The sequence below is a fragment of the Eretmochelys imbricata genome, chromosome 8 (genome assembly GCF_965152235.1).
Source record: "Eretmochelys imbricata isolate rEreImb1 chromosome 8, rEreImb1.hap1, whole genome shotgun sequence".
NCBI classification, from domain to species: Eukaryota; Metazoa; Chordata; order Testudines; family Cheloniidae; genus Eretmochelys; species Eretmochelys imbricata.
In genome coordinates, this window is record NC_135579.1 from 102,187,080 (window position 1) to 102,208,832 (window position 21,753).

The 21,753-nt window shown below is 43.8% G+C and overlaps 1 protein-coding gene across 1 annotated transcript; it reads right to left on the reverse strand.

The window, feature by feature from the left end:
* Positions 1–616: 616 nt before the first annotated feature.
* On the reverse strand, positions 617–21,419 carry LOC144268738 (cytochrome P450 4B1-like). The gene is made up of 13 exons (XM_077823916.1): positions 21,413–21,419; positions 19,266–19,498; positions 16,876–17,017; positions 15,725–15,769; positions 13,918–14,045; positions 13,354–13,478; positions 11,129–11,280; positions 10,553–10,659; positions 9,419–9,609; positions 7,978–8,111; positions 5,395–5,459; positions 4,595–4,677; positions 617–785 (listed from the first exon to the last, which is right to left on the reverse strand). Exons 1-13 carry the CDS (start codon positions 21,417–21,419, stop codon positions 617–619), a joined length of 1,581 nt encoding a protein of 526 aa, XP_077680042.1.
* Between the last annotated feature and the right edge of the window lie 334 nt (positions 21,420–21,753).

Sequence of the window (21,753 nt, forward strand, 5' to 3'; positions counted from 1 at the left end):
AGTCTGGCCCCACTGCAAGTCTCTCAGAGCTGGGATGCTGTCCTTGCTCTCTTCTATACAACGCTGAGCCCTTGCTAAACTATTATGATCAATAAAAATACCCAGCTGCATCTCCACGGCCCTCCCCACCCCCAAATATTTTTTTAGTTAATCACAAAGGAGAGTTAGCAGGGCTACGTCTGCAGAGATAAAACACAGCCTTTGTTTTGACTAGAACCAACTGTGAAAATTTTGACAGAAATTGTTGCATTTGACAGAATTTGTTTTGAAAAAAAAAATCGATCAATATTTTTTTACACCAGTACAGGATTATATTTGTTTATTTCAGAACGGCTTTTCGTTTTGCGTTTTATTTAAAAGTCAAAAGCAGAACAAAAAGTTTTGATAATCGCAGAACAATTTTTAAAATTTTATTGAAACAACCTTTTTTTAAAAATTCATTTTGTGGGAAATTTTGAAATTCTATTGTTTCCATTGCAATTCTGAACGAAAACCTTTTGAAATCACAGAATTTCCCGCGAAAGGGAAATTTCAGTTCCCACCCAGCTCTAGTTATTCAACCAAATGTAGATTCAACTCTGTCATGTATCACACACATGTCCCAGTCATTTAAGTGTCACTGAAGTTTCTTCAGGTGCAGGTGAATCCCGTTCTTGGAGCGCAGGACGATCTGAGGTATTTTGATGGGAGGCTTGGCTGGGTCAGGGGAGAGCTCAAAGCGCAGCAGAGTCAGTGCAAGAGCCACCTTCATCTCGTTCATGGCGAACTGCTGCCCGATGCAGTTCCTGAGCAGAGAGAAGCGGCAAATATTTCATCGCTAAAAGTTCTGACCAAACTGACCAAAGCCAGTTAACGTAGTAAGCAGAGCACAAGAGGCGGCCACAGAAGATTCACTTCTATTGAGCATCAGACTGAGCCCAGTTGATGGGTTAGTAGAAATGGCTGGAAAATGGAAATTCCTTCCCACAAGAAAATGTCACCTTTTTGTAATTTTTTTCGTCTCAAATAAGCCTGGGGATGTGACAGCCTGGGGAGCCGACCAGCCTCCAACCCCCAGTTCCCTGAGTAGACTGTGGAGCAGAGAAGCGACTAGCGGCTGCCCTTTCTTCACCAAGTAGAAAAGAGATGGCAGCAGAGCTGTAAACATAATTGTCATCTGGTGTTAAACATCTTCCGCAGCTAATGCCTGCAGCCCAAGAACATGCCTGTTTTATTTCATTATGTCAGGCAAGAAAAATACTAAATGCTGCACTTTGCTCTCTCCGGTCACAGTATAAAGACCAGGTGCTAAGCCAGTTTAAAGTTGCAAAGAGCCATCAACTTTCCTATGTGGATTTAGACTGGCTAAGCATCAGCTCTCCACCTGTATTTGTTTTGGATAAACTAAGCAGTGAAGCTGGTTGGGATTTTTCCACTGGAATGATTTTCCAACCGAAAATGCAGTCTTCGCAACAATGAAATTTTCCTCACCATTTCCATTTCCAATTTTTGTTGGAAAATTTTGAGGAAAATCTAAATGAAAGCTCCTGTAAGCCAAGCAGGCTGTGTGAAGAGACTGGGGAGCATTTGTTTAGATGTTCCAAAGGAAAATTTCAATTTTGAAGAAATTGCCTCTATCGTCAGGAAATTATTCTAATGGAAAATTCCTCACCAGCTCTACTGGGTAGTTTATCAGAAACAAACACAGGCAGAGGGCTGATGGGAATCAGCATAGATATAGTGAAGTTAATGAAACTATGCCATCTATACTGGCTGAGAATTTGGTCCCTGTGGTGGAACTGGAGAGCGCAATTCGCAGCACCTAACGGTGTTTCTCTTGGCTGATTTGTAATTAAACAAAAGGTTTGTTCTTTCGTTGTGGGCATTAGTCGGGGAAGAGGATTCTAGACACAGGTGACAATTACACGTACAGTTCTGCTGTGAATACAGCAGGAAAGCTGCCACCTCCTTTCTCCATAGTGAAGAATAGCTACAGGGTTGGTAGTTCTTCACAAGTCACACGAGTTTGGCTTGGACTAGAGTCCGGTAATGCCAGAATCTTAAGCCCACTAGTGAATTTCAGCTCCCCCTGGGGGGTGGGGAGAAGCCTCTGATTGGCTGCTCTCCCCACTGCCCCACTTCTTGGGGAAGAGCAGCCAATCAGATCAGCTTCAGGAAGAAGGCAGAGCTCTCTTCTTAGTAGCTGACATTGTTTTCACTGGATGAGCAGAAAAAGCCCGGCAGCTCAGGGCTGATCCCTCGTTTCCTGCCTGCGAACAACAGGGATGGCTCCTCCCATCCTCTCTCCCTGCCTGCAGCTCCCAGCCCTGACAAGGGAGAGGGGACCTTGCTGTAGTCCTTCCAGGCCTGGGAGAGGAGGTTGAGGAAGCTGCAGGAGGAGCAGAAGGGAGGCTGGGAACGGACAGAATTGATGTGGAGGCAAGATTTAAGGAGGCAGTGGAGTGGGGGGAAGAATTGATTGCTTGGCAGGGGGATGGGTAGATGTTTAAGTAGGAACAACTGCAGCAGAAACCAATATCTCCTAAATAAACCTGGGAGTGTTGGCCTCACTAATTGTCATACAAACAGTGGGGTTCACACATCAAAAGACAGACCAAAAACCACACTATAATCTGAAAAAAAAAAACCCTCATGATTTTTGAGCCCATCTCGTAGTGGTATGGGTCTGATTCATGATTTCTGAATCTTTGGGGTTGGAAATACTGCTGGTATTTCTAACAGTATCCCTTATGCTGATGCATTTCAAGAACGGAGTATGAGCTGATACTGTGTACTACTGAAATGTGGGAAACGGTAGTGCTGTCCTTAGAAACTGGATGTTGATTTGAGAGCAAGCAGGGTGGGTTTTCTCTTGCTGGGATTTTCTCCATTTGGACAGGATGACACAGTAGCACTAACCCCTTTGTTTCAGACATTCTAAGGCCAGAAGGGACCATTGCAATCATCTAGTCTGACCTCTTATCTAACACAAGTCATATAACTTCCTCAAAACAATTCCTAGAGCAGAGCTTTTAGAAAAACATCTAATCTTGACTGAAAAATTGTTGGTGCTGGAGAATCCACCACGATCCTTGGTAAATTGTTCCAATGGCCACTTGCTCTCACCATTAAAAAAGTACGACCTATTTTCAGTCTGGATTTGTCTAGCTTCAACTTTCAGCCATTGGTGCATGTGAAATTTTCTTTGCTAGATTAAAGAGCCCATTATTAAATATTTGTTACCCATGTAGGTATTTAAAAACTGTAATCAAATCACCATTTAATTTTCTCTTTATTAAGCTAAATACATTGAGTTCCTTGAGTCTATCACTATAAGGCAGTTTTTCTAATCCTTTAATCGTTCTTGTAGCTCTTCTCTGAACTCTCTCCAATTTATAAACATCCTTCTTGAATGGTGGGCATCAGAACTGGACACAGTATTACAGTGGTGGTTGCAACCGTGCCACACAGAGAGGTCAAATAATTTCTCTACACCTACTCAAGATCCCCCAGTTTATGCACCCCTTTTAGGCCAGATCATCACACTGGAAGCTTATGTTCAGCTGATTATCCACCCAGCCCCTAAATCTTTTTCAGAGTCACAGCTTCCCAGCATGGAGTCCACCACTCTGTAAGTATGGCCTACATTCTCTGTTCCCAGATGCAGACATTTACATTTAGCCATATTAAAACTATATAATTTGCTTGCACCCAGATTAGTAAGCAATCTAGATCAATCTGAATCAAGCAGGAACATTATATTGCAATATTTTCTTACCTGTTTTGTCCTTAGTAGTAATATCTGAGCAACTTGCAATCTTTAATGGAATTTATCCTCACAATATGTGTATTTTATAGACCGGGACCAGAGTAGACTGGCTTGCCCAAGGTCCCACAGCACATCCGTGGGTAAGCCGGGCATAGATTCCAAGTCTCCAGACTTACAGTCCAGTGCCCCTGTCCACTAATATTATTGTGCAATAGAGCCTACAATGTGCTAGACACTTGGTAAGATAGACAACAAAGGACTGTCCCTTCCTCCAAAGAGTTGACCGTATAGGGACAAACAAGCAGACAGAGGCCAGGGCAGGAAAATAATAAAACAATTTTCTATAACAATCAACAAGGTTCCCTGTAGGTAGCACAGCAAAAGTGGGATTTTAAGAGGGACATAACAGTAGAGAGAAGCAGGGGCCTTGCAGATGAGTTCAAGGTCAAACCATGTATAGGGAACCTCACTGAAGGTGGTATGGAAGTATTGTTCTGACATGCTGTGGATTTAAACAGACATAAGCCTGAACTGTAGCATTTGGATCCAGGTCCAAGAGTTTCCAGAGGTTGGGGATGTTTGGATTTGGAGTTTTGCTTCAGTCCCAACTTTCATTTTAAGCACACACTATTGAATACTTGGAGAGCATGTGTAAGACAAGGGCACTCTGACATGGCACATGGCAAAGACAAAAGGTGAAATTCTATTCCCCTTGAAGTCAATGGCAAAACTCCCACGGACTTCATGAGAACTGGAATGTCATCCCAAAGAGGGAGTGATTCATCAGTGTCCAGGGAAGAGGATTTTATTTAACTAAAGCGACGTATACAATTAAATATACTCCACCTGGGTCCAGCTGCAAAAGGCAGAAAAGCATAGGAATGGCGTCTAGCTGAGTTCTCTGGTGAGAATCTCAAAGGGTCGAAGACCTGCAAAGAATAGTAAAGACACGCAGTTATGGAACTATTGCTTAGTGTGGCAACCGAGCTTAGCTAGTACGGGCCGGATTCCACTCTCAGTTACCCCTGCACAAGCCCACTAAAGTCAAGTAAATGGCCTTATCTTAATGACAGGGCAATGTGTACCAATGGTTTGGGAGGGGAAAAGGGACACAATTTCCATCACAATCTCTCTCCATAGCTAATACCTTGTATTAGTATATGGCTCCCAGCTTACAGCAGAGAAATGGCCCCATCCAGAAGATCCTTGAGAGACCTACAAACTTCCCAAAATGAAGATGGGTGGGTGTGGGCCCAAACAAATATGGGAGGAATCAGGGCAATGAAATGTATTATGTCAGCTTTAGGGTTTGGCCCAATGCATGGGTGAAACTGGTTCTCTCTCCACCTTTAATTAAAAATTCACATAGAAACAAAATTTAGTTTTGTCTGGATCTCCCATTATCCAAAGGTCTTCACATATCCTCTACAATCTATAGTTAACTGGAGTCCTCGTACAGCATGAATACTATGTTATCTACATACTTCTAGTGAAAAATGGTCATCTACCCAAGAAAAAGGCCTGCTTGCTGCTTCCTGTGCACATAGGAACTTCTCGTTGATCTGACAAGTGAGTATGCACAAGGAATAGATATCTCATATCCAAAAATATCTTATCAGTCTCAAGTACTGTAAAAAAAGAAGTACCTCTGGATCATGCCAGACTGTGGGGTTTCTGTGAAGACCATAAATATTCAGTGAAACCAGGGAGCCTGTTAAGAATGAGAGAAATAAATCAACATAAGACAGGAAAAATGTGTCCTAGACTATGGTGTTCTGTCCATCTACACTGTAAAACTGGACTAGTAACAAATCTCCTTTTGAAATCCTTTTGTTTTCATTTGCCACCCATGTGTTTACTGAGTAACAGAGTTTCATCAGGGGACCACCTCATCCTTTACTGACTAATAAAACAAAAATTGGCCAAAAATGTCAAAGAATTTTTACAGAAGGTGAAAAAAGTCACTTCAGGTAAGTGTCAGGAGAAGGGGAAATGTTGAGTGGGGGAGGAAGTCCCAAAAGATGTTAGAGGTGGACGTGCTCCATGTCCTTATCAATGCAAGGTTGTTTCTTGTGGTTTGTTCTCCTGCTCTTTGTCTTATCTGCTTCTAAATGAGTCCAATGTCGGGCCTCCACCTTTTACCTTTGAAGATTGTGGAACAACTTATAGACCACATGTCATAAATATAAAGGGAAGGGTAAACCCCTTTAAAATCTCTCCTGGCCAGAGGAAAAATCCTCTCACCTATAAAGGGTTAAGAAGCTAAAGGTAACCTCGCTGGCACCTGACCAAAATGACCAATGAGGAGACGAGATACTTTCAAAAACTGGGAGGAGGGAGAAAAACAAAGGGTCCGTGTCTGTCTGTATGCTGCTTTTGCCGGGGACAGAACAGGAATGGAGTCTTAGAACTTTTAGTAAGTAATCTAGCTAGGTATGTGTTAGATTATGATTTCTTTAAATGGATGAAAAAAGAACTGTGCTGAATAGAATGACTATTTCTGTCTGTGTGTCTTTTTTGTAACTTAAGGTTTTGCCAAGAGGGATTCTCTATGTTTTGAATCTAATTACCCTGTAAGGTATCTACCATCCTGATTTTACAGAGCTGATTCCTTTACTTCTATTAAAAGTCTTCTTGTAAGAAAACTGAATGCTTTTTCATAGTTCTAAGATCCAAGGGTTTGGGTCTGTGGTCACCTATGCAAATTGGTGAGGATTTTTACCAAACCTTCCCCAGGAAGTGGGATGCAAGGGTTGGGAGGATTTTGGGGGGAAAGACGTGTCCAAACTACGTTTCCCAGTAAACCCAGATAAAGTTTGGTGGTGGCAGTGGAAATCCAAGGGCAAAGGGTAAAATTAATTTGTACCTTGGGGAAGTTTTAACCTAAGCTGGTAAAAGTAAGCTTAGGAGGTTTTCATGCAGGTCCCCACATCTATACCTAGAGTTCAGAGTGGGGAAGGAACCTTGACACCACACCACTAGGAATTTACTCTTGGTATTTATTTGTATATCTGTAGTGTTGAGGAGCCCCAACCATGGCCCAGGACCCCACTGTGCTAGGTGCTGTACAAACACAGAACAAAAAGACAGGCCTTGCCCCAGTGAACTTACAATCTAAGTATAAGACAAGAGACAACAGATGGAATCAGACAGACTGCTGGGGGAGTTCACAGAAGTAACATTCATCAGCAGTGGTCTCAGCACATTAGCAGCCAGTTGTGAATTTTTTGTAGGGTTTATGGCAAAGGGAGAATTTTAATGATGTGATGTGATTTTAATGATGCCTCAAGTGTGAGGGGCATCATGGGAGAAAACCTGAAGATGCTTGTTGTAAAATTTAACAAGTGGGTGATGGAGGCTGATATCATGGGCGGGCTGGAGGTGGGAGTTGACCTTTTGATACTGTACAAGGGATGATAGGTAGGGGTGAGGAATGCGATAGTTCATGAAGTGAAGACAAGTAGCTTATGTTTGATACAATAGAGAAGAGGGAACCAGTGAAGGGACGCAAAGAGGGATGACAAGGTCAGAGTGACAGGTTAGGAAAATAACCTTTGCAGCAGCATTCTGAATACATATCAGTGAGGCAAGATTGTCTTGTTCATGACATGCAAGATAATGAGAGCATTGGCTACAGTTTTAGCTGTGTGGCTGGGTAGGATAGTCCAGATTTTAGAGCCATTATACAGAAACAATCTGCGAGACTTAGACATGGACCTCTCTCTAGATTCTCACATCGAGTCTGAGTCAAAGATGATGCCCAAGTTGCGGGCCTCAGTGATGGGTAACAGGGTGGTCAAGAAAGGAGGTAGCAAAGATGGGTTTGGAGGGAAGAATAAGAGCTCTGTTTTGTCCATATTGAGCTTGAGCTGATGGCTAGACATCCACAAGGGGAAATCAGAGACAGGCTGAGATTTTTTGTTTGGACAGAAGGAAACAGGTCTGGAGTAGAGAGGTAGATCTGTAAATCATCCACACGGAGATGGTAGTTGAATTTGCGTTAACAGATGTTCTTGATATTTAGCCTAAATCAAGTATTACACTATTACTCCTAATAATAGTCCCCATGTCTCCCTGAACAATTCCCTTTCCTCCTTTCAGTTTCTGTATACAGAATGCTTTTGGAATGAGAGGCAATATACAAGTGAGAGACATGAACATCACTGCCATCGATGTACAGGCATACAGCAGCTTAATTAGCATTTAAAGAGGAGATAGACTAAGCAGACCTTTTGGTAAGGTACGTCCATCAACAAATGTTACAGGTGCACTGAGTTCTCGTGCTACACCAGGTACCGGAGGGTAAAGACGAAGAGTCTCTTTGATGCACATGGTGGTGTAAATCATCTTCCCAAAGTCATCCCTGAAAGGAACCAGAAGCAGAGACTGGGGACAACTGACAATGGCCAAAAAGATATTGTTCATATTTTCTACAGAGATTTACCTGCAGGCAGAGCTGTGACCTGGAAAATAGAAAACTGAAAGGTGAATGTTATAACCAGTAAGTCTAGTAGATTACAAGCAGATGGGAGTTCTCACTGTGACATCCAAGGAGGAGGGAGAGCTGTGGGGAGGCAGTGTTTATGCAAGCCAAGTAGAGGAGGGAGAGTTCTCCCTCTGGTTTTATAAGAGAAGGGGGAGCTGTACTCTGCCCGGCTCCCTTACTTTAAAAGGAACTGAAAGGGGAAGGGTGGTTACAATGGACACACTTAGGCAACCTTCTCTACCTCTCCATCTATAATATATAGAGTTCTTAGGTCTTAAGGCAAGAAGGGACCATTAGATCATCGAGTCTGACCTCCTATATATCACAGACCATTAAATTTCACCCAGATCCCTCTGAACTGAGCCCAGTTGTTCCCAATAGCTTATATTTGACTGCAGCATATCTTCAAAAACACATCCAACCTTGACATGAAGACATCAAGAGATAGAGACTCCACCACTTCCTCTCATTCTTTGTTCCAATGGTCAATCACCCTCACTTTAAAAAATGTGTCCATTTTCTAATTGCAGTATGTCTGGCTTCAGCTTCTAGCCACTGCCTTTTGTTATGTCTTTCCTCACTAGATTAAAGAGCTCTTTAGGACCTGGCATTTTCTCCCCATGAAAGACACTGTAATCAAGTGACCTTTCAGTCCTCTTTCTGATAAGCTAAACAGATTGAGCTCTTTAAGTCTCTCATTGTAAGGCATTTTCACCAGCCTTTGAAGCGTTTCAGTGTCTCTTTTTAGCACTCTTTCCGACTTTTCAATGACCTTTTTAAAATGTGGACACCGGAACTGGATGCAGTATTCCAGAATCTGTCTCACCAATATTCTATGCAGAGATGGGACAAATGTCTCACGTCAAGCTGCAAACGCCATTCTGTTTTGTGAATGCCATTTTGACTATAAACTGCCACGTGCCCTCTGGTTTGTACTGTGGCCTCCGTCTTGGGCTGGGCCACCCAGGAGGTGTTGGGAGAAATCAAGAATCATGAAACTTGATGGTCCTCCATTCAAGTGGGTTCACCCCAGAACAAAAGGTTGCCTGCAGTCCAGGAGAACTAGCTTTCCCAGTTGGGAACTGAGGGGTAAGGGGAGAGACAACTGGGGTTAATAAACTGATCACCTGATAGGGGTTTCAAAGTTATTTGGGAGGTAGATTAAAAGGAAAATAAATTCTCACCATTGAACAGTATTTCTGTCTCCCAGAATCTCTTTGATCTCTTTCCTGCATCTCTGCTGGTGCTCTGGGTGCAGGGCCATGCAGTACAAGAGCCAGGAGATCCCACTGGCCGTGGTATCGTGACCCTCAAACATAAACGTGTCCACCTCGGCACGTAGGTCTTCATCAGATAATCCAGCTCCATTTTCATCCTAAGAACACATGGCTTCTATCAGGGTTTCATGGGCTTTCCCAGGAAACAGACATGAGGTTTCCTGCTGCTCAGAGCTTAAGTGACAAACACGTTAGAAAGGAAACCCTGGAGCATTAATCCCAGTGGGTCAGATCTTCCCGTTAGGTTGGGGAGAAATGTAAGGAACCCTGCATGAACTCCTGTGATGCAGACAGGTAAAACTGCAGTCCTTGCTGTTCCTCGAATGCAGATACTGCTTCCTGCTTGCTCATTCTGGAGGACAAGAAACCACTGGGAGGATGGTGAGTAGTAAGGAGGAAGCTGGGACATACCTGTCCCCTCCCCCTTCACTAGCCCATGAAAAGGGCATGATGCACCAAGGGAAACACCGGAGATTCCTTGCATCCCTTAGAAGGGATGTAGCAGTGGACTTACTAGTACCCCATGAACAGTGCAGCAGCGGGCGGAAATTTCTCTCTACTCCTGGAGCTTCCCCAGACTAACACAAAGCTATGCTTAAATGGTATGCACAGTCCTGCGTAATTACACTGCCATCCAATCATCGCTGCGTTAAAATGATCTTTTCTATAAAACGATCACTCTTTTGATCTACAGGAGTCTGCTTATGTCTTGCCAGTGACTCCACTTTATGTTAATGGGACTAGGTGTGGTTTATAACCCAGACTGCACATGAACAAGGCTCCAGTGTTTCTGTGGCTTGAACTATGCACACAGGACTCTGTATATTGCCACGCTCTGCAGCCACAGAGTCAGGGCAGAATCCATCCCTTGCATCAAAACTATGCTTCTGAACATTGATGAAGCTGGCTAATCAATTGTAACCTTTTCCCTGAAGGAAACATATTGTTTGGAAGCTGCTGTCCACAATGCCCAGGCCTCTCTCAGTGCTGCTACTCGAAATGCTCGCATACTTGGCTCCGATCAGGTCTTGCAACACTCACTTTAGCACTCAGAAGGATGTCCAGAAAGTCCAGGTGGCGCCTCCTCTGGATCTTTTCAAGCTCTCGCTCATCTTTAAGGGACTCCTTTCTTTCTCTGATCACTTTATCTGCATCAAGAAAACATTAAAATAATTATATCCCATTTGGAGCAATGTGTGCACTGTGATTCCCCAGAACCCCAATGGATCCCAAAATACCAAGGAGCCAGAATTCTTTGATTCTCATTATTTCTGAAATGAGATGGTCACTCTGCGTGGCTTCTGAGGGATGTAAAGAATCTGGGCCACAGCAGAGCTGCCTGAACTCCCTACACTGATGAGAGCATCTCCTGTTGGTGTAGGTACTCCACCTCCCTGAAAGATGGTAGCTATATCAATGGGAGAAGACCGCCAGTTGACTTAGGGCTGTCTACACCACAAGTTAGGTCAGTATAACTACCTTGCTCAGGGGTGTGGATTTTCCACATCCCTGAGTGACGTACTTATACCAACATAAGTCTGTAGCATAGACTAGGGTTTATCTTGGAGCCTGGCACAAATCCTTAATGAGAGGTGAGAAGAGGATACTGGGAAATACCTGTATGGTGATGTGCTAATCTGCAGGCCTTGTGGAATTGACGCCCTTGAGAACTGAGCCAGTAAACGAGATGGTTGTGATACGGGGGCGACTGCAATCTCAGATGCACCATCAAGCTGAGGTCCATGACCGTCTGGATATATGAATTGTCACTACAGAGAGAGAGTCAAGGGAGAGATGGATAAAGACTGGGCAGTGAGTTTGAGCGTACTGGGGGAGAGATTGCAAAGATTTCAAAATTGGTGATTGTCAAGGTTCCTCCCCCACTCTGAACTCTAGGGTACAGATGTGGGGACCTGCATGAAAAACCTCCTAAGCTTATCTTTACCAGCTTAGGTCAAAACTTCCCCAAGGTACAAAGTATTCCACCCGTGGTCCTTGGAATGGCCGCTACCACCACCAAACTAATACTGGTTACTGGGGAAGAGCTGTTTGGACGCGTCTTTCCCCCCAAAATACTTCCCAAAACCCTGCACCCCCACTTCCTGGACAAGGTTTGGTAAAAAGCCTCACCAATTTGCCTAGGTGACTACAGACCCAGACCCTTGGATCTTAAGAACAATGAACAATCCTCCCAACACTTGCACCCCCCCTTTCCTGGGAAATGTTGGATAAAAAGCCTCACCAATTTGCATAGGTGACCACAGACCCAGACCCTTGGATCTGAGAACAATGAAAAAGCATTCAGTTTTTTACAAGAAAACTTTTAATAGAAAATAGAAGTAAATAGAAATAAAGAAATCCCCCCTGTAAAATCAGGATGGTAGATATCTTACAGGGTAATTAGATTAAAAAACATAGAGAACCCCTCTAGGCAAAACCTTAAGTTACAAAAAAGATACACAGACAGAAATAGTTATTCTATTCAGCACAATTCTTTTCTCAGCCATTTAAAGAAATCATAATCTAACACATACCTAGCTAGATTACTTACTAAAAGTTCTAAGACTCCATTCCTGGTCTATCCCTGGCCAAGACCAGCATACAGACAGACCCAGACCCTTTGTTTCTCTCCCTCCTCCCAGCTTTTGAAAGTATCTTGTCCCCTCATTGGTCATTTTGGTCAGGTGCCAGCGAGGTTACCTTTAGCTTCTTAACCCTTTACAGGTGAGAGGAGCTTTCCCCTGGCCAGGAGGGATTTCAAAGGGGTTTACCCTTCCCTTTATATTTATGACAGTGATTTTAATGGTAAGTGTGTGGTTAGCGCAAGACCAGGCTCAGCTAGCATGACAGCAATGTGAACAGGCGGTAATGTAGCAGACTGCCTCAGAGAATGGACTTTTCCTTCCAAAGCATTCAGACCAGCCTGCACAAGGCAAAGCAGTGTTCCCAGGGGATAACTTGAGTGTTTCTAGTTGAATGTCTTGAGCTTGCAATACTTTTGCCTGGCCTTGCACCCGCAGTCTAAACATCTGATAACTATGTGCCCAGTTCTATGAGGTGCCAAGTGCCCTCAGCTCTCCTTTATTGGAATAGGAGTGGCAGGCGCTTGGTGCCTTCCCAGTTCAGGCTTTTGGGTTGTGAGATTGCGGAACCAAAAGTCACTAGTCACGTGAAAACTTAGGGCTGATCTTGATCCCATTGAATTCCATAGCAACCCCCCACTAACTTCAACAAAGCAAAATCAGACCAAGGGTGCTGGAACAGTTTGTATAGTGGGGGTGTTGAGAGCCCTTGAACCAAACTGTAAATCCTGTATATAATGGAAACCACTTCAAGCCAGCGGGTGCAGAAGCATTTCCAGTACCCCTAGTTCCACCACCTCCAGATCAGACTCATTATGATTTTACCTACTCTTAGATCTAAATAGCTGTATAATATGATTGACTGTACATGAAACAGCTTTCTTGGTTTGCCTTGAAAGAATGCCCCTTGTCTCAGTTAAACAACAACTGTCTCACTTTTGTTACCACCTCCACCCAACAACGCCTAATTCTCATAAAGATCAGCTGGTGGCATCAATACTCTAGTAGCTTCTGCATTTAAAAGACACCAGCACTTCTCGATCCTGAGGCAGGCTGTAAGAGGTGCTGAATCGGTCCCAGCACCCCTGATCCCAATATTCCCCTGTATTAGAGACATGAAGATCAATAGGCTAATGCATCCACTACTTCTATCACATCTGTGTAGTTCCCAGTTCGGACACAATTGCACTGCACTGAATTTAAAGTCACTTAAGGTCAACAAGAAAATTTCATCAGGATTTGACATCGCCCGGTACTGACCTGTCCATCTGGCAGTTGCTCTGGTAACTGAAGGCAGATTTCATGATGCTGTCAAGAGTCATCAAGCTGACATGTTCAAAGAGCTCCACTGACTTATCCTGTGTGATCAGCTGTTCCCATTTATCCTATTGGAAGAGAGTAACGAGAAGGGAGAAATTTTCCTAGGAGTACAGAATCCTGGTTACAGCCATTCAGTTGGGTCTGGGCCACCTCCTACATCAGGGGACCTTGGGTCTGTGGGCAGGTGGCTGTGATCTTTAATGGTCGAGGCAGTTTCACTGACAGTCTTGAGATTAAACCCTGGGCTGCACGGGAGGCTGGGAGATGGCAGGAGCACCTTTAACAGAGCTCAATGTCTGCCAAGTCATCACAGGTCACTGTGTGGAGATGTGCAGTGGGTTAGCATGGGCTCTCTTCTGCTCACTGTCCTACAGTGCTGCAGCTTTGGGAGCCGACCCAGCATGCACCGGGGAGAACATTCTAAATATTTTTACATCCTTCTCATCTACTAGGTAAAGGTTCTTAAATCAGGAAGGAGCACTAGGAAATCATGACAGTACCCACCAGCATCACTCGGACAGAATCTGCCATCATGGTCACGTAAGGTTTCAAAATATCATAGTGAAACCCTGGCGTCAGCAGCCTCCGATGCTGGAACCACTTTGGCCCATTTAAGATCAACAGTCCTTGCCCTGTGGAGGAGCACAGTGCATAAGAGCTGGTTAGATCACTTCCTACTAAGCAATTGATCATTTCAGGTGGCATGATTACAATCCAGCCATAATATGAATGAATATCTCTTCAGTTCTATCCGGTGTATTCACGAGAAGGATGAGAATTTTTTTTTAGAACATAAGAACATCCATACTGGGTCAGACCACTGGTCCATCTAGCCCAGTGGTTCTCAACCGGGGCATGCAGAGGTCTTCCAGGGGGCACATCAACTCATCTAGATATTTGCCACGTTTTACAACAGGCTACATAAAAAGCACAAATGGAATTAGTACAAACTAAAATGTCATACAATGACTTGTTTATACTGCTTTATACACTATACACTGAAATGTAAGGACAATATTTATATTCCAATTGATGTATTTTATAATTATATGGTAAAAATGAGGAAGTCAGCAATTTTTCAGTAAGTGCTGTGACATTTGTATTTTTATGTCTGATTTTGTAAGCAAGTAGTTTTTAAGTCAGGTGAAACTCGGGGGTATGCAGGACAAATCAGACTCCTGAAAGAGGTAAGTAGTCTGGAAAGGTTGAGAGCCACTGATCTAGCCCAGTATCCTATCTTCCAACAGTGGCCAATGCCAGGTGTTTCAGAGGCTATGAACAGAACAGAGAAATTATCCAATGATAAAGTTGTCTACTTCCACCTTCTGAAAGTCAGAAGTGAGGGACACCCAGAGCATGGGGTTGCATCCCTGAACATCTTTGCTATTAGCCATTGATGGACCTATCCTCCATGAACTTATCTATTTCTTTTTTGAACCCAGTTAGTTTTTTAGCCTTCACAACTTATCCTGGCAATGAATTCCACAGGTTGATACTGTGTTATGTGAAGAAGTACTTCTTTTGCTGAGTGACATCATTAAACATCCTTGATTTCACTTAGAGCTTTTTGGAAAACCATATTTTTCCCCTGTGAGAAATTTCAAATGAAAAATCTTTGAAAATTTTTAATCAACAATTTTCAGTTTTCCTGTGGGAACCAAACCAAAATTCATTTTGAATCAACTTTTCTGAAATTAAATGTAAGCTTTCAATTTTTTTAAACTTAAAATGTTGTTTTGTTTCAACTAAAACAACCAAAACAAAATGGTATTTTAAGATAGAACAGAACATTTTTCACTGAGAAATTTCCTGCTGAAATCTGAACATTTGTGGCAGAATCGATATTTTTCCACACAAATTTCAGTTTCAACAAAGCCATATTTTTTGAGGAGAAAACTTTATGTACAAAAAAGTGTAACCAGGTCTAATTTCAATCCAGACAAGGAAATTCAAGGTTAAGGCTCAAAGCTGATCTGATACTTGTTTACGTTTGTCACGTTTTACCACATAATATCATGTGAAAAATATTGTATCTAATGTGCTCGGAATTAAACCTCTGAAATAGCTAGTTACAATGATGACACGAGTAAAGGGATGGAGCTTACGCCCCATTTCTCAATCTGAACTCTGATTTCCCCACTTTCCTGCATTTCATTCACACCTTTCCAGTTACTGTCACTGTCACTGTCTTTTTTGTGAGTTAGCAATTAAATGCTATCGCTCTGTATCTATGTGGTGCTGCTTCCCTCACGAATATCACCAGCAATATTGTTACATGAAGTAAATGAGAATGAAATATGACAGTACAAACCAATCCAGGGAACCAGGAAACTGTATGTCACAAGAGGCTTAGGGTCTGTAGAATTCAATAGAGAAGATAAATATAATATTAGGTTAAAATGATATAGAAGGTGAATAAGGTGCTACTCACGGTGAATAAGGCATCAAAATCTGATCCTACGTGAGTCAAACAATTATTAGAATTACTTCTAAGCTTTAATCATGCTCTCGTTAGTAGCAAAATGTGTATTGGGAAGGTCAATCTCCATACAGGAAAACTGTTACATTTTATATTAAGGTTCCATTCATAGATTCTAAAGGGTTAATAAATGTCTGACAGACTTTGTAAGCATGTAACAGAGTAATATGTGGTGTTATAGGGGGTTTATAGCCACATCAGAAAAAGGCAGAATAGGCTTGGCCCACTGAGGAAGAGGCTACAGCTCTAGTGAACACAAGCTGTCATTTTCCAGGTATTTTCCAATGAGCCAACCTTTCTGGAGTGTGGGCAATACAGATTGAAATGGACATTAAGGGCTGCATTTTCAGACTGGTCTAAATAAGTCTACCTTCTGCCACCCACAAATTTTCAGGCATAAATATTTGCAGGTCCTGTATATTAGGAACCAGAACCTGCTTATGTGGTGTAAATCACACTCATTGTTTGGACTTCAGCACTTATTAATTGCTCTTCAGATGGAGAGTGATCATTTTCTGTGTGAGTATTGAAAACAGTTGATCAAAACGCTCACAAAATACTCTGATTTCATTATATACCAGTTTCCGTCTTAAAACAATGGAATTTTCTTTGAATAGATGCTTTTCACTTCACCCTTAAGTAAATATCCATTTCTGAGACTTCTGCTTTACAGATAACAGTATTCAGTGGCATTTGCAGTGTGGAATGATATCACGATCACTCAGATATAAGATGTGTTATATTTTTGGATCCAGCAGAGAAAGAGAGAGACACACAGGGAGATGCTAGAAACATTGCTTTTTGCTGTGTTTCGGGGGTAGCCGTGTTAGTCTGTATCCACAAAAACAACAGCTTTGTGCTGCGCTTGCTTTATTGTTCTGGCTGAATAACTGAAACTAACAAGAAAGTGAGGCATAGCGCTGGGAAGAGGGGAGTGCTCAAACATTTAGAGGACAGGACATCACAAGACGCAGTGTCTTTACCTCCTCTGCTGTATACCGCCTTAGCATATTCAGGGTGGTTGATGCACAAGAATGCTAGGAAACCGCCAAACCACATGTGGTGACATTGTGGGTATTGTTCTGCCCAGGACGCTGTGTTGTCTAGTTCATCCTCTTGTTGAAGCTGTGTTGTAAATTAAAGGTAGGTGTAGTTCATGACAGATATTTAGCAGCACTATCTGAATGGGGAACAGTCCAGGGAGTTGATTAGTTAGATAAGACAATAGTTAATAGGCCAAGAACACGTACACATCTACATTTTAATAATGCTACTGACTAGGCTTTTAACATCACTCAAAGTGCAGAGGTCCTCTGTTCATTAGAAAGGCAGATCAAGGTGGATGAATATGGGTAAGGCCAGGGGGAACCATAAGAATTAGCCCAGACAGTTCTTATTTAAGTAATTCCTCTTTCAACCCATCCCCTTTCTCCCTGTTCTGCCTTCAGATCCCCATCTGGACCTTACCTCCCCCTCCCATTGTGTTTCCTCATCCCATCCCCACAGAACACCTGGCCGAGTCTGTCCTGGACCTTTGAGCTTTCCGCCTGAGTTCTCCCATGTAGCACATCTAGAATCTAGCTCAAATGAGCATTCAGGGCAGATCCTCAGCTGAAGGAAATCGGAAAAGCCCTATTGAAGGCACTGAAGCGATGCCCATTTACACCAGCACCTGGGATTTAAGCACAGACCTAGTTGTGACTGACAACTTGCGTGGGGGTTGTCTAGGTTTTCCTCTTGTTGAAGCTGCATTGTTAGTTAAAGGGAGATGTAGTTCAAGACAGATCTTTAGCAGCACACTCAGAATGGGAAAGAGCCGTGCTACAGTCAGGGGACTGGATTAGTCAGATGAGACAATAGCTAGCGGGCCTTGGCAGGACTGCATGTATGTATTTTTGTAAAGATGCCATTGTACAAGCTTTGCAAGTCACTCCAAGTGCAGAGGTCCCCCCTGTGCATTAGAAAGGCCGGTAGAAGTGGATGAATAAGGACAAGGCCAGGGGGAACCATAAGAACCAGCCCACACAGTTAAGCGTTGCTTAAGGAATCCCTCCTTCAACCGGTCTCCTCGCTCCCAAAAGGAGAACTCTGAATTCCAACAGTCCTCCCACTCTTAAATAGGATTCTAGGTTACAGCACCCTGTGGATCAGCCATGCAGACCCCATTGGTTTTGGCAACCGCAAGTTCTTCCCTTTGAGAGCTAGTGACCAGACAGCCTGCTTAAACCAAAGTATAGTTTAATGTTAACAGCAGGAATGAAGCATAGCATAACTCAGACAGGATTTTAAAACAATAGTCTATAGAATCATAGAATATCAGGGTTGGGAGGGACCTCAGGAGGTCATCTAGTCCAACCCCCTGCTCAAAGCAGGACCAACACCAACTATGTGCATGTCTATCCTACCTAAAGGCTTGCCATCCTGTGATGGAAGCCTTAACTTCCTCAAGACACCCCCAGCTCAGGCTTTGTCTCTCAGCCACCCAGAAGTGTGTACTGGATGGCAGTGCTTCATTTGTGCCAGGGCTAAGCCCCAGCAACTCTAGGCTTAGCAGTTCATAGTCCTGGCACCTCTGGGCCTGCTGCATCGGTTATGAACGTTAAAAAAATTGCTTGAGCCCTGGCAGCTCTTTCGTTACAAATTAAGCACTGCTGGGAGGTGTCATATCTCCAGTCATTGTTTTGCCTTCCTGTCTGTTTCCCAAAGAGCTTGATGGGATATGCTGATGTTCCGAATGCACCCATGAAAAACTTCATAGATGTGCCTTTTTCCTACCTTACAGGACCTAGAACTCACTGCGGTCTTTCAGATCAACCTCATCTGAAGTGGCCCCAGGGCAAGCTGTTCTTATGGCTTGGGAGAATTTTCAAAACATTGCCAGACACCTCTCTTTGTTCTGAGCCGTGTGCTGGTAACTCAAAAGAGAGTGAAAATCTCTCTATAGGCTGCAGAGCATGCATGCAGAATCTGAACTGGCCTTTTCTGGAAGGTTTAATAGGAGAAAACAAGCCTCTGCCTTAACCACAGAGAGCATGTGACCTCTCCTTAGCAAACATGACCATAATGCAATCAACTCCTATTCCTGGGAGGGTAGAGGAAAGTAAAGAAACTTCTTGCTTATGGAAACAAGGAAGACACATGCGCGCGTTTGCACACACACACTCACTACAGTCCCAGTTGCTACTTTACCATTTTAAGGTGGACACACACACTACAGTCCCAGTTGCTACTTTACCATTTTAAGGTGGACACACACACTACAGTCCCAGTTGCTACTTTACCATTTTAAGGTGGACACACACACTACAGTCCCAGTTGCTACTTTACCATTTTAAGGTGGACACACACACTACAGTCCCAGTTGTTACTTTACCATTTTAAGGTGGCCATACAGCCAGTGGGTGGGAGGTCCTGGGAAACTTTTAAAGATTTTGAGCAGTTTCTGCTTCCTCCAATACAGCTGGATTGCTTTCAGAACCACACAGACGAGGCACACCACGGCCGTCAGGTGAAAAATCTGGGCGACAGCTCCATGCAGCCAAACCCCAGAAGGGTTCATTACTGTCTCCAGTACAGATTTCATGCTGCTGCCCTCATTGGCAGGCACTGTATAAAAAAGCCCGAACCCTGTCAGCTTCTGCTACACTCTGTACTGACTGTATGCACAGAGTCAGACACACTCTTATCACATCTGACTGCAAAGATTAGACTCTCCGGTGCTTTTCAAATGGATTATAAGCACCGCCCAAATCGGAACAACCAGGGGTGAAGTTTGCTGAAATAATAGCCTCTAGAAGGCAATGAGCATTTTGTGGGAAGCTTGTCTCTGACTCTAATTCATGCAAAAGAGGCTGGATAATTGTATAACTGATAAAGCTCTGGGTAGCTATGTAGCTGAGGTAGGAGTAATCATTTTTCTCTGCCTCAGAACATAAACAGATCAGAAAATGCACCTCACACAGCTCTTCATGGCAGCGTAAATCCTGCATGCAGAGTTGTAGCTGTGTTGGGAGCAGGATTTTTAGTGTTTAGCAAAGTTAGAGGAGTATGGACTGAATAGAGACACTGGATTTATGGCTTATTATAACAATCTATAACCCATTAAGCCCCTGCCGCCCCATCTTTTTTGCCCCTATAACCGGAGAGATGTTAAAGGGCCACATCACCTTGAATGCTCCCTTGAAATAGTGGTAACTCCTTATGCTAAACCATCTGTTCTACCTTGTATTTAGCTGTGACACTCTGTGTTTCCCACACCTGAAGGAGAGCTCTGTGTAAGCTCGAAAGCTTCCCTCTCTTTCTCTCACCAACAGAAGTTGGTCCAATAAAAGAGATTACCTCACTCACTTTATCTCTATAGTAAAACCTGTGAACTAGATCCTCTGCTGCAGCTACGCTGATTCACAAATGGAGCAGATTTACAAAAGGATAGAACCATTAGCAGCCCTGGTGAGTTCAGCTCTGAAAAATCTGCTGACAGACAGGGTAGATTAGGAGATTCTAAAGTCAGCAGGGACCATTAGATCATCTAGTCTGCCTAGGGTGATCAGATGTCCCAATTTTATAGGGACAGTCCTGATTTGGGGGGCTTTTTCTTATATAGGCACCTAAAGCCCCCTATCCCTTGTCCTGATTTTTTACACTTGCTGTCTGGTCACCCTAAGTCTCCCCTCCTGTATGTAGCCTCTGCCATTTTGGGAGCATTATAGATGCTGCTCCTACAGAAAGTAGCACAGAGATATAAACTGGGACTGTCTCTGAGCCTGCCTGGTTTGGCTGTCCTGGAGGGAGACACCCGGATCTGTGGCAGGAAGACAAACCTGCTTGACAATGCTTGGTGACCAACAGGGCTCGGGGGGGAGGGGGGGGATTGCCAGCCATTTTTACTCTCTTGGTCACAGGGTCTGAAGCCGACCCAGAGCCCCCCGATCCACAAGAGAGGCCGAGTCCCCAGAAGATCCAGCAACTGTGGAAGTGGAAAACCCACAGAGACCCCACTGCACTGGCCGCCGGGACTCGATCCTGCCTGAGATCCCATCCAGCTCTTCCTTTATATAGCTCCCTATTCCTAGCGACAGTTTCCTCGCTCGCACATGCTCAGTTACCTCAGAATTGTGATTGACAGCTCTGAAACAATTCTGACTGACAGCTCAGAATTGACCGTTAGCTCAGAATTCTGATTGACAGCTCAGAATTGACCGTTAGCTTAGAATTCTGATTGACAGCTCAGAATTGACCGTTAGCTCAGAATTCTGATTGACAGCTCTGAAACAATTCTGATTGGCAGCCCAGAATTGACCATTAGCTCAGAATTCTGACTGACAGCTCAGAATTGACCATTAGCTCAGAATTCTGATTGACAGCTCTGAAACAATTCTGATTGGCAGCCCAGAATTGACCATTAGCTCAGAATTTGATTGACAGCTCAGAATTGACCGTTCGCTCAGCATTCTGATTGACAGCTCTGCCCTTGAAAACCAGCTAGAGGCTTAACTGACTCACCCCTCTGTCACCCCTTACCGCACATGCTCACTGATGACCTTCACCTCTGAGCTGTGATTCTGCTGAGCCGTGCCCACACCCACTTGGCTCTTTGCCAGGGCACCCTTTTCTTTTTCTTTTTCTGGTTCCTGGAATCAGGCATATCGGCAGGCAGAGAAGGCGGTGGGAGAGGCATTGCCAGAAGAGGGCTGAGAGAGCTAATCCCCGAGACGGCCAGCAGGAGGTGCCGCTCTGGTGAGGGTATCCCATCACGGTGCTCCAGAGCTGCTGAGAGCTCCAAATAACAGAAGCTTCACCGGGGAGGGAGCTGTCTGCTGGCATTTCTTGGTCAGCCAGGGGAAATGACAGGATGGGCCAGG

Coding starts and splice junctions, on each gene's coding strand:
- LOC144268738 (XM_077823916.1), bottom strand. Junction 17,018..19,265: donor TGTATGGCCACCTTAAAATG/GTAAAGTAACAA, acceptor TTTACAACACAG/CTTCAACAAGAGGATGAACT. Junction 11,281..13,353: donor AGCAACTGCCAGATGGACAG/GTCAGTACCGGG, acceptor CTCTCTCTGTAG/TGACAATTCATATATCCAGA.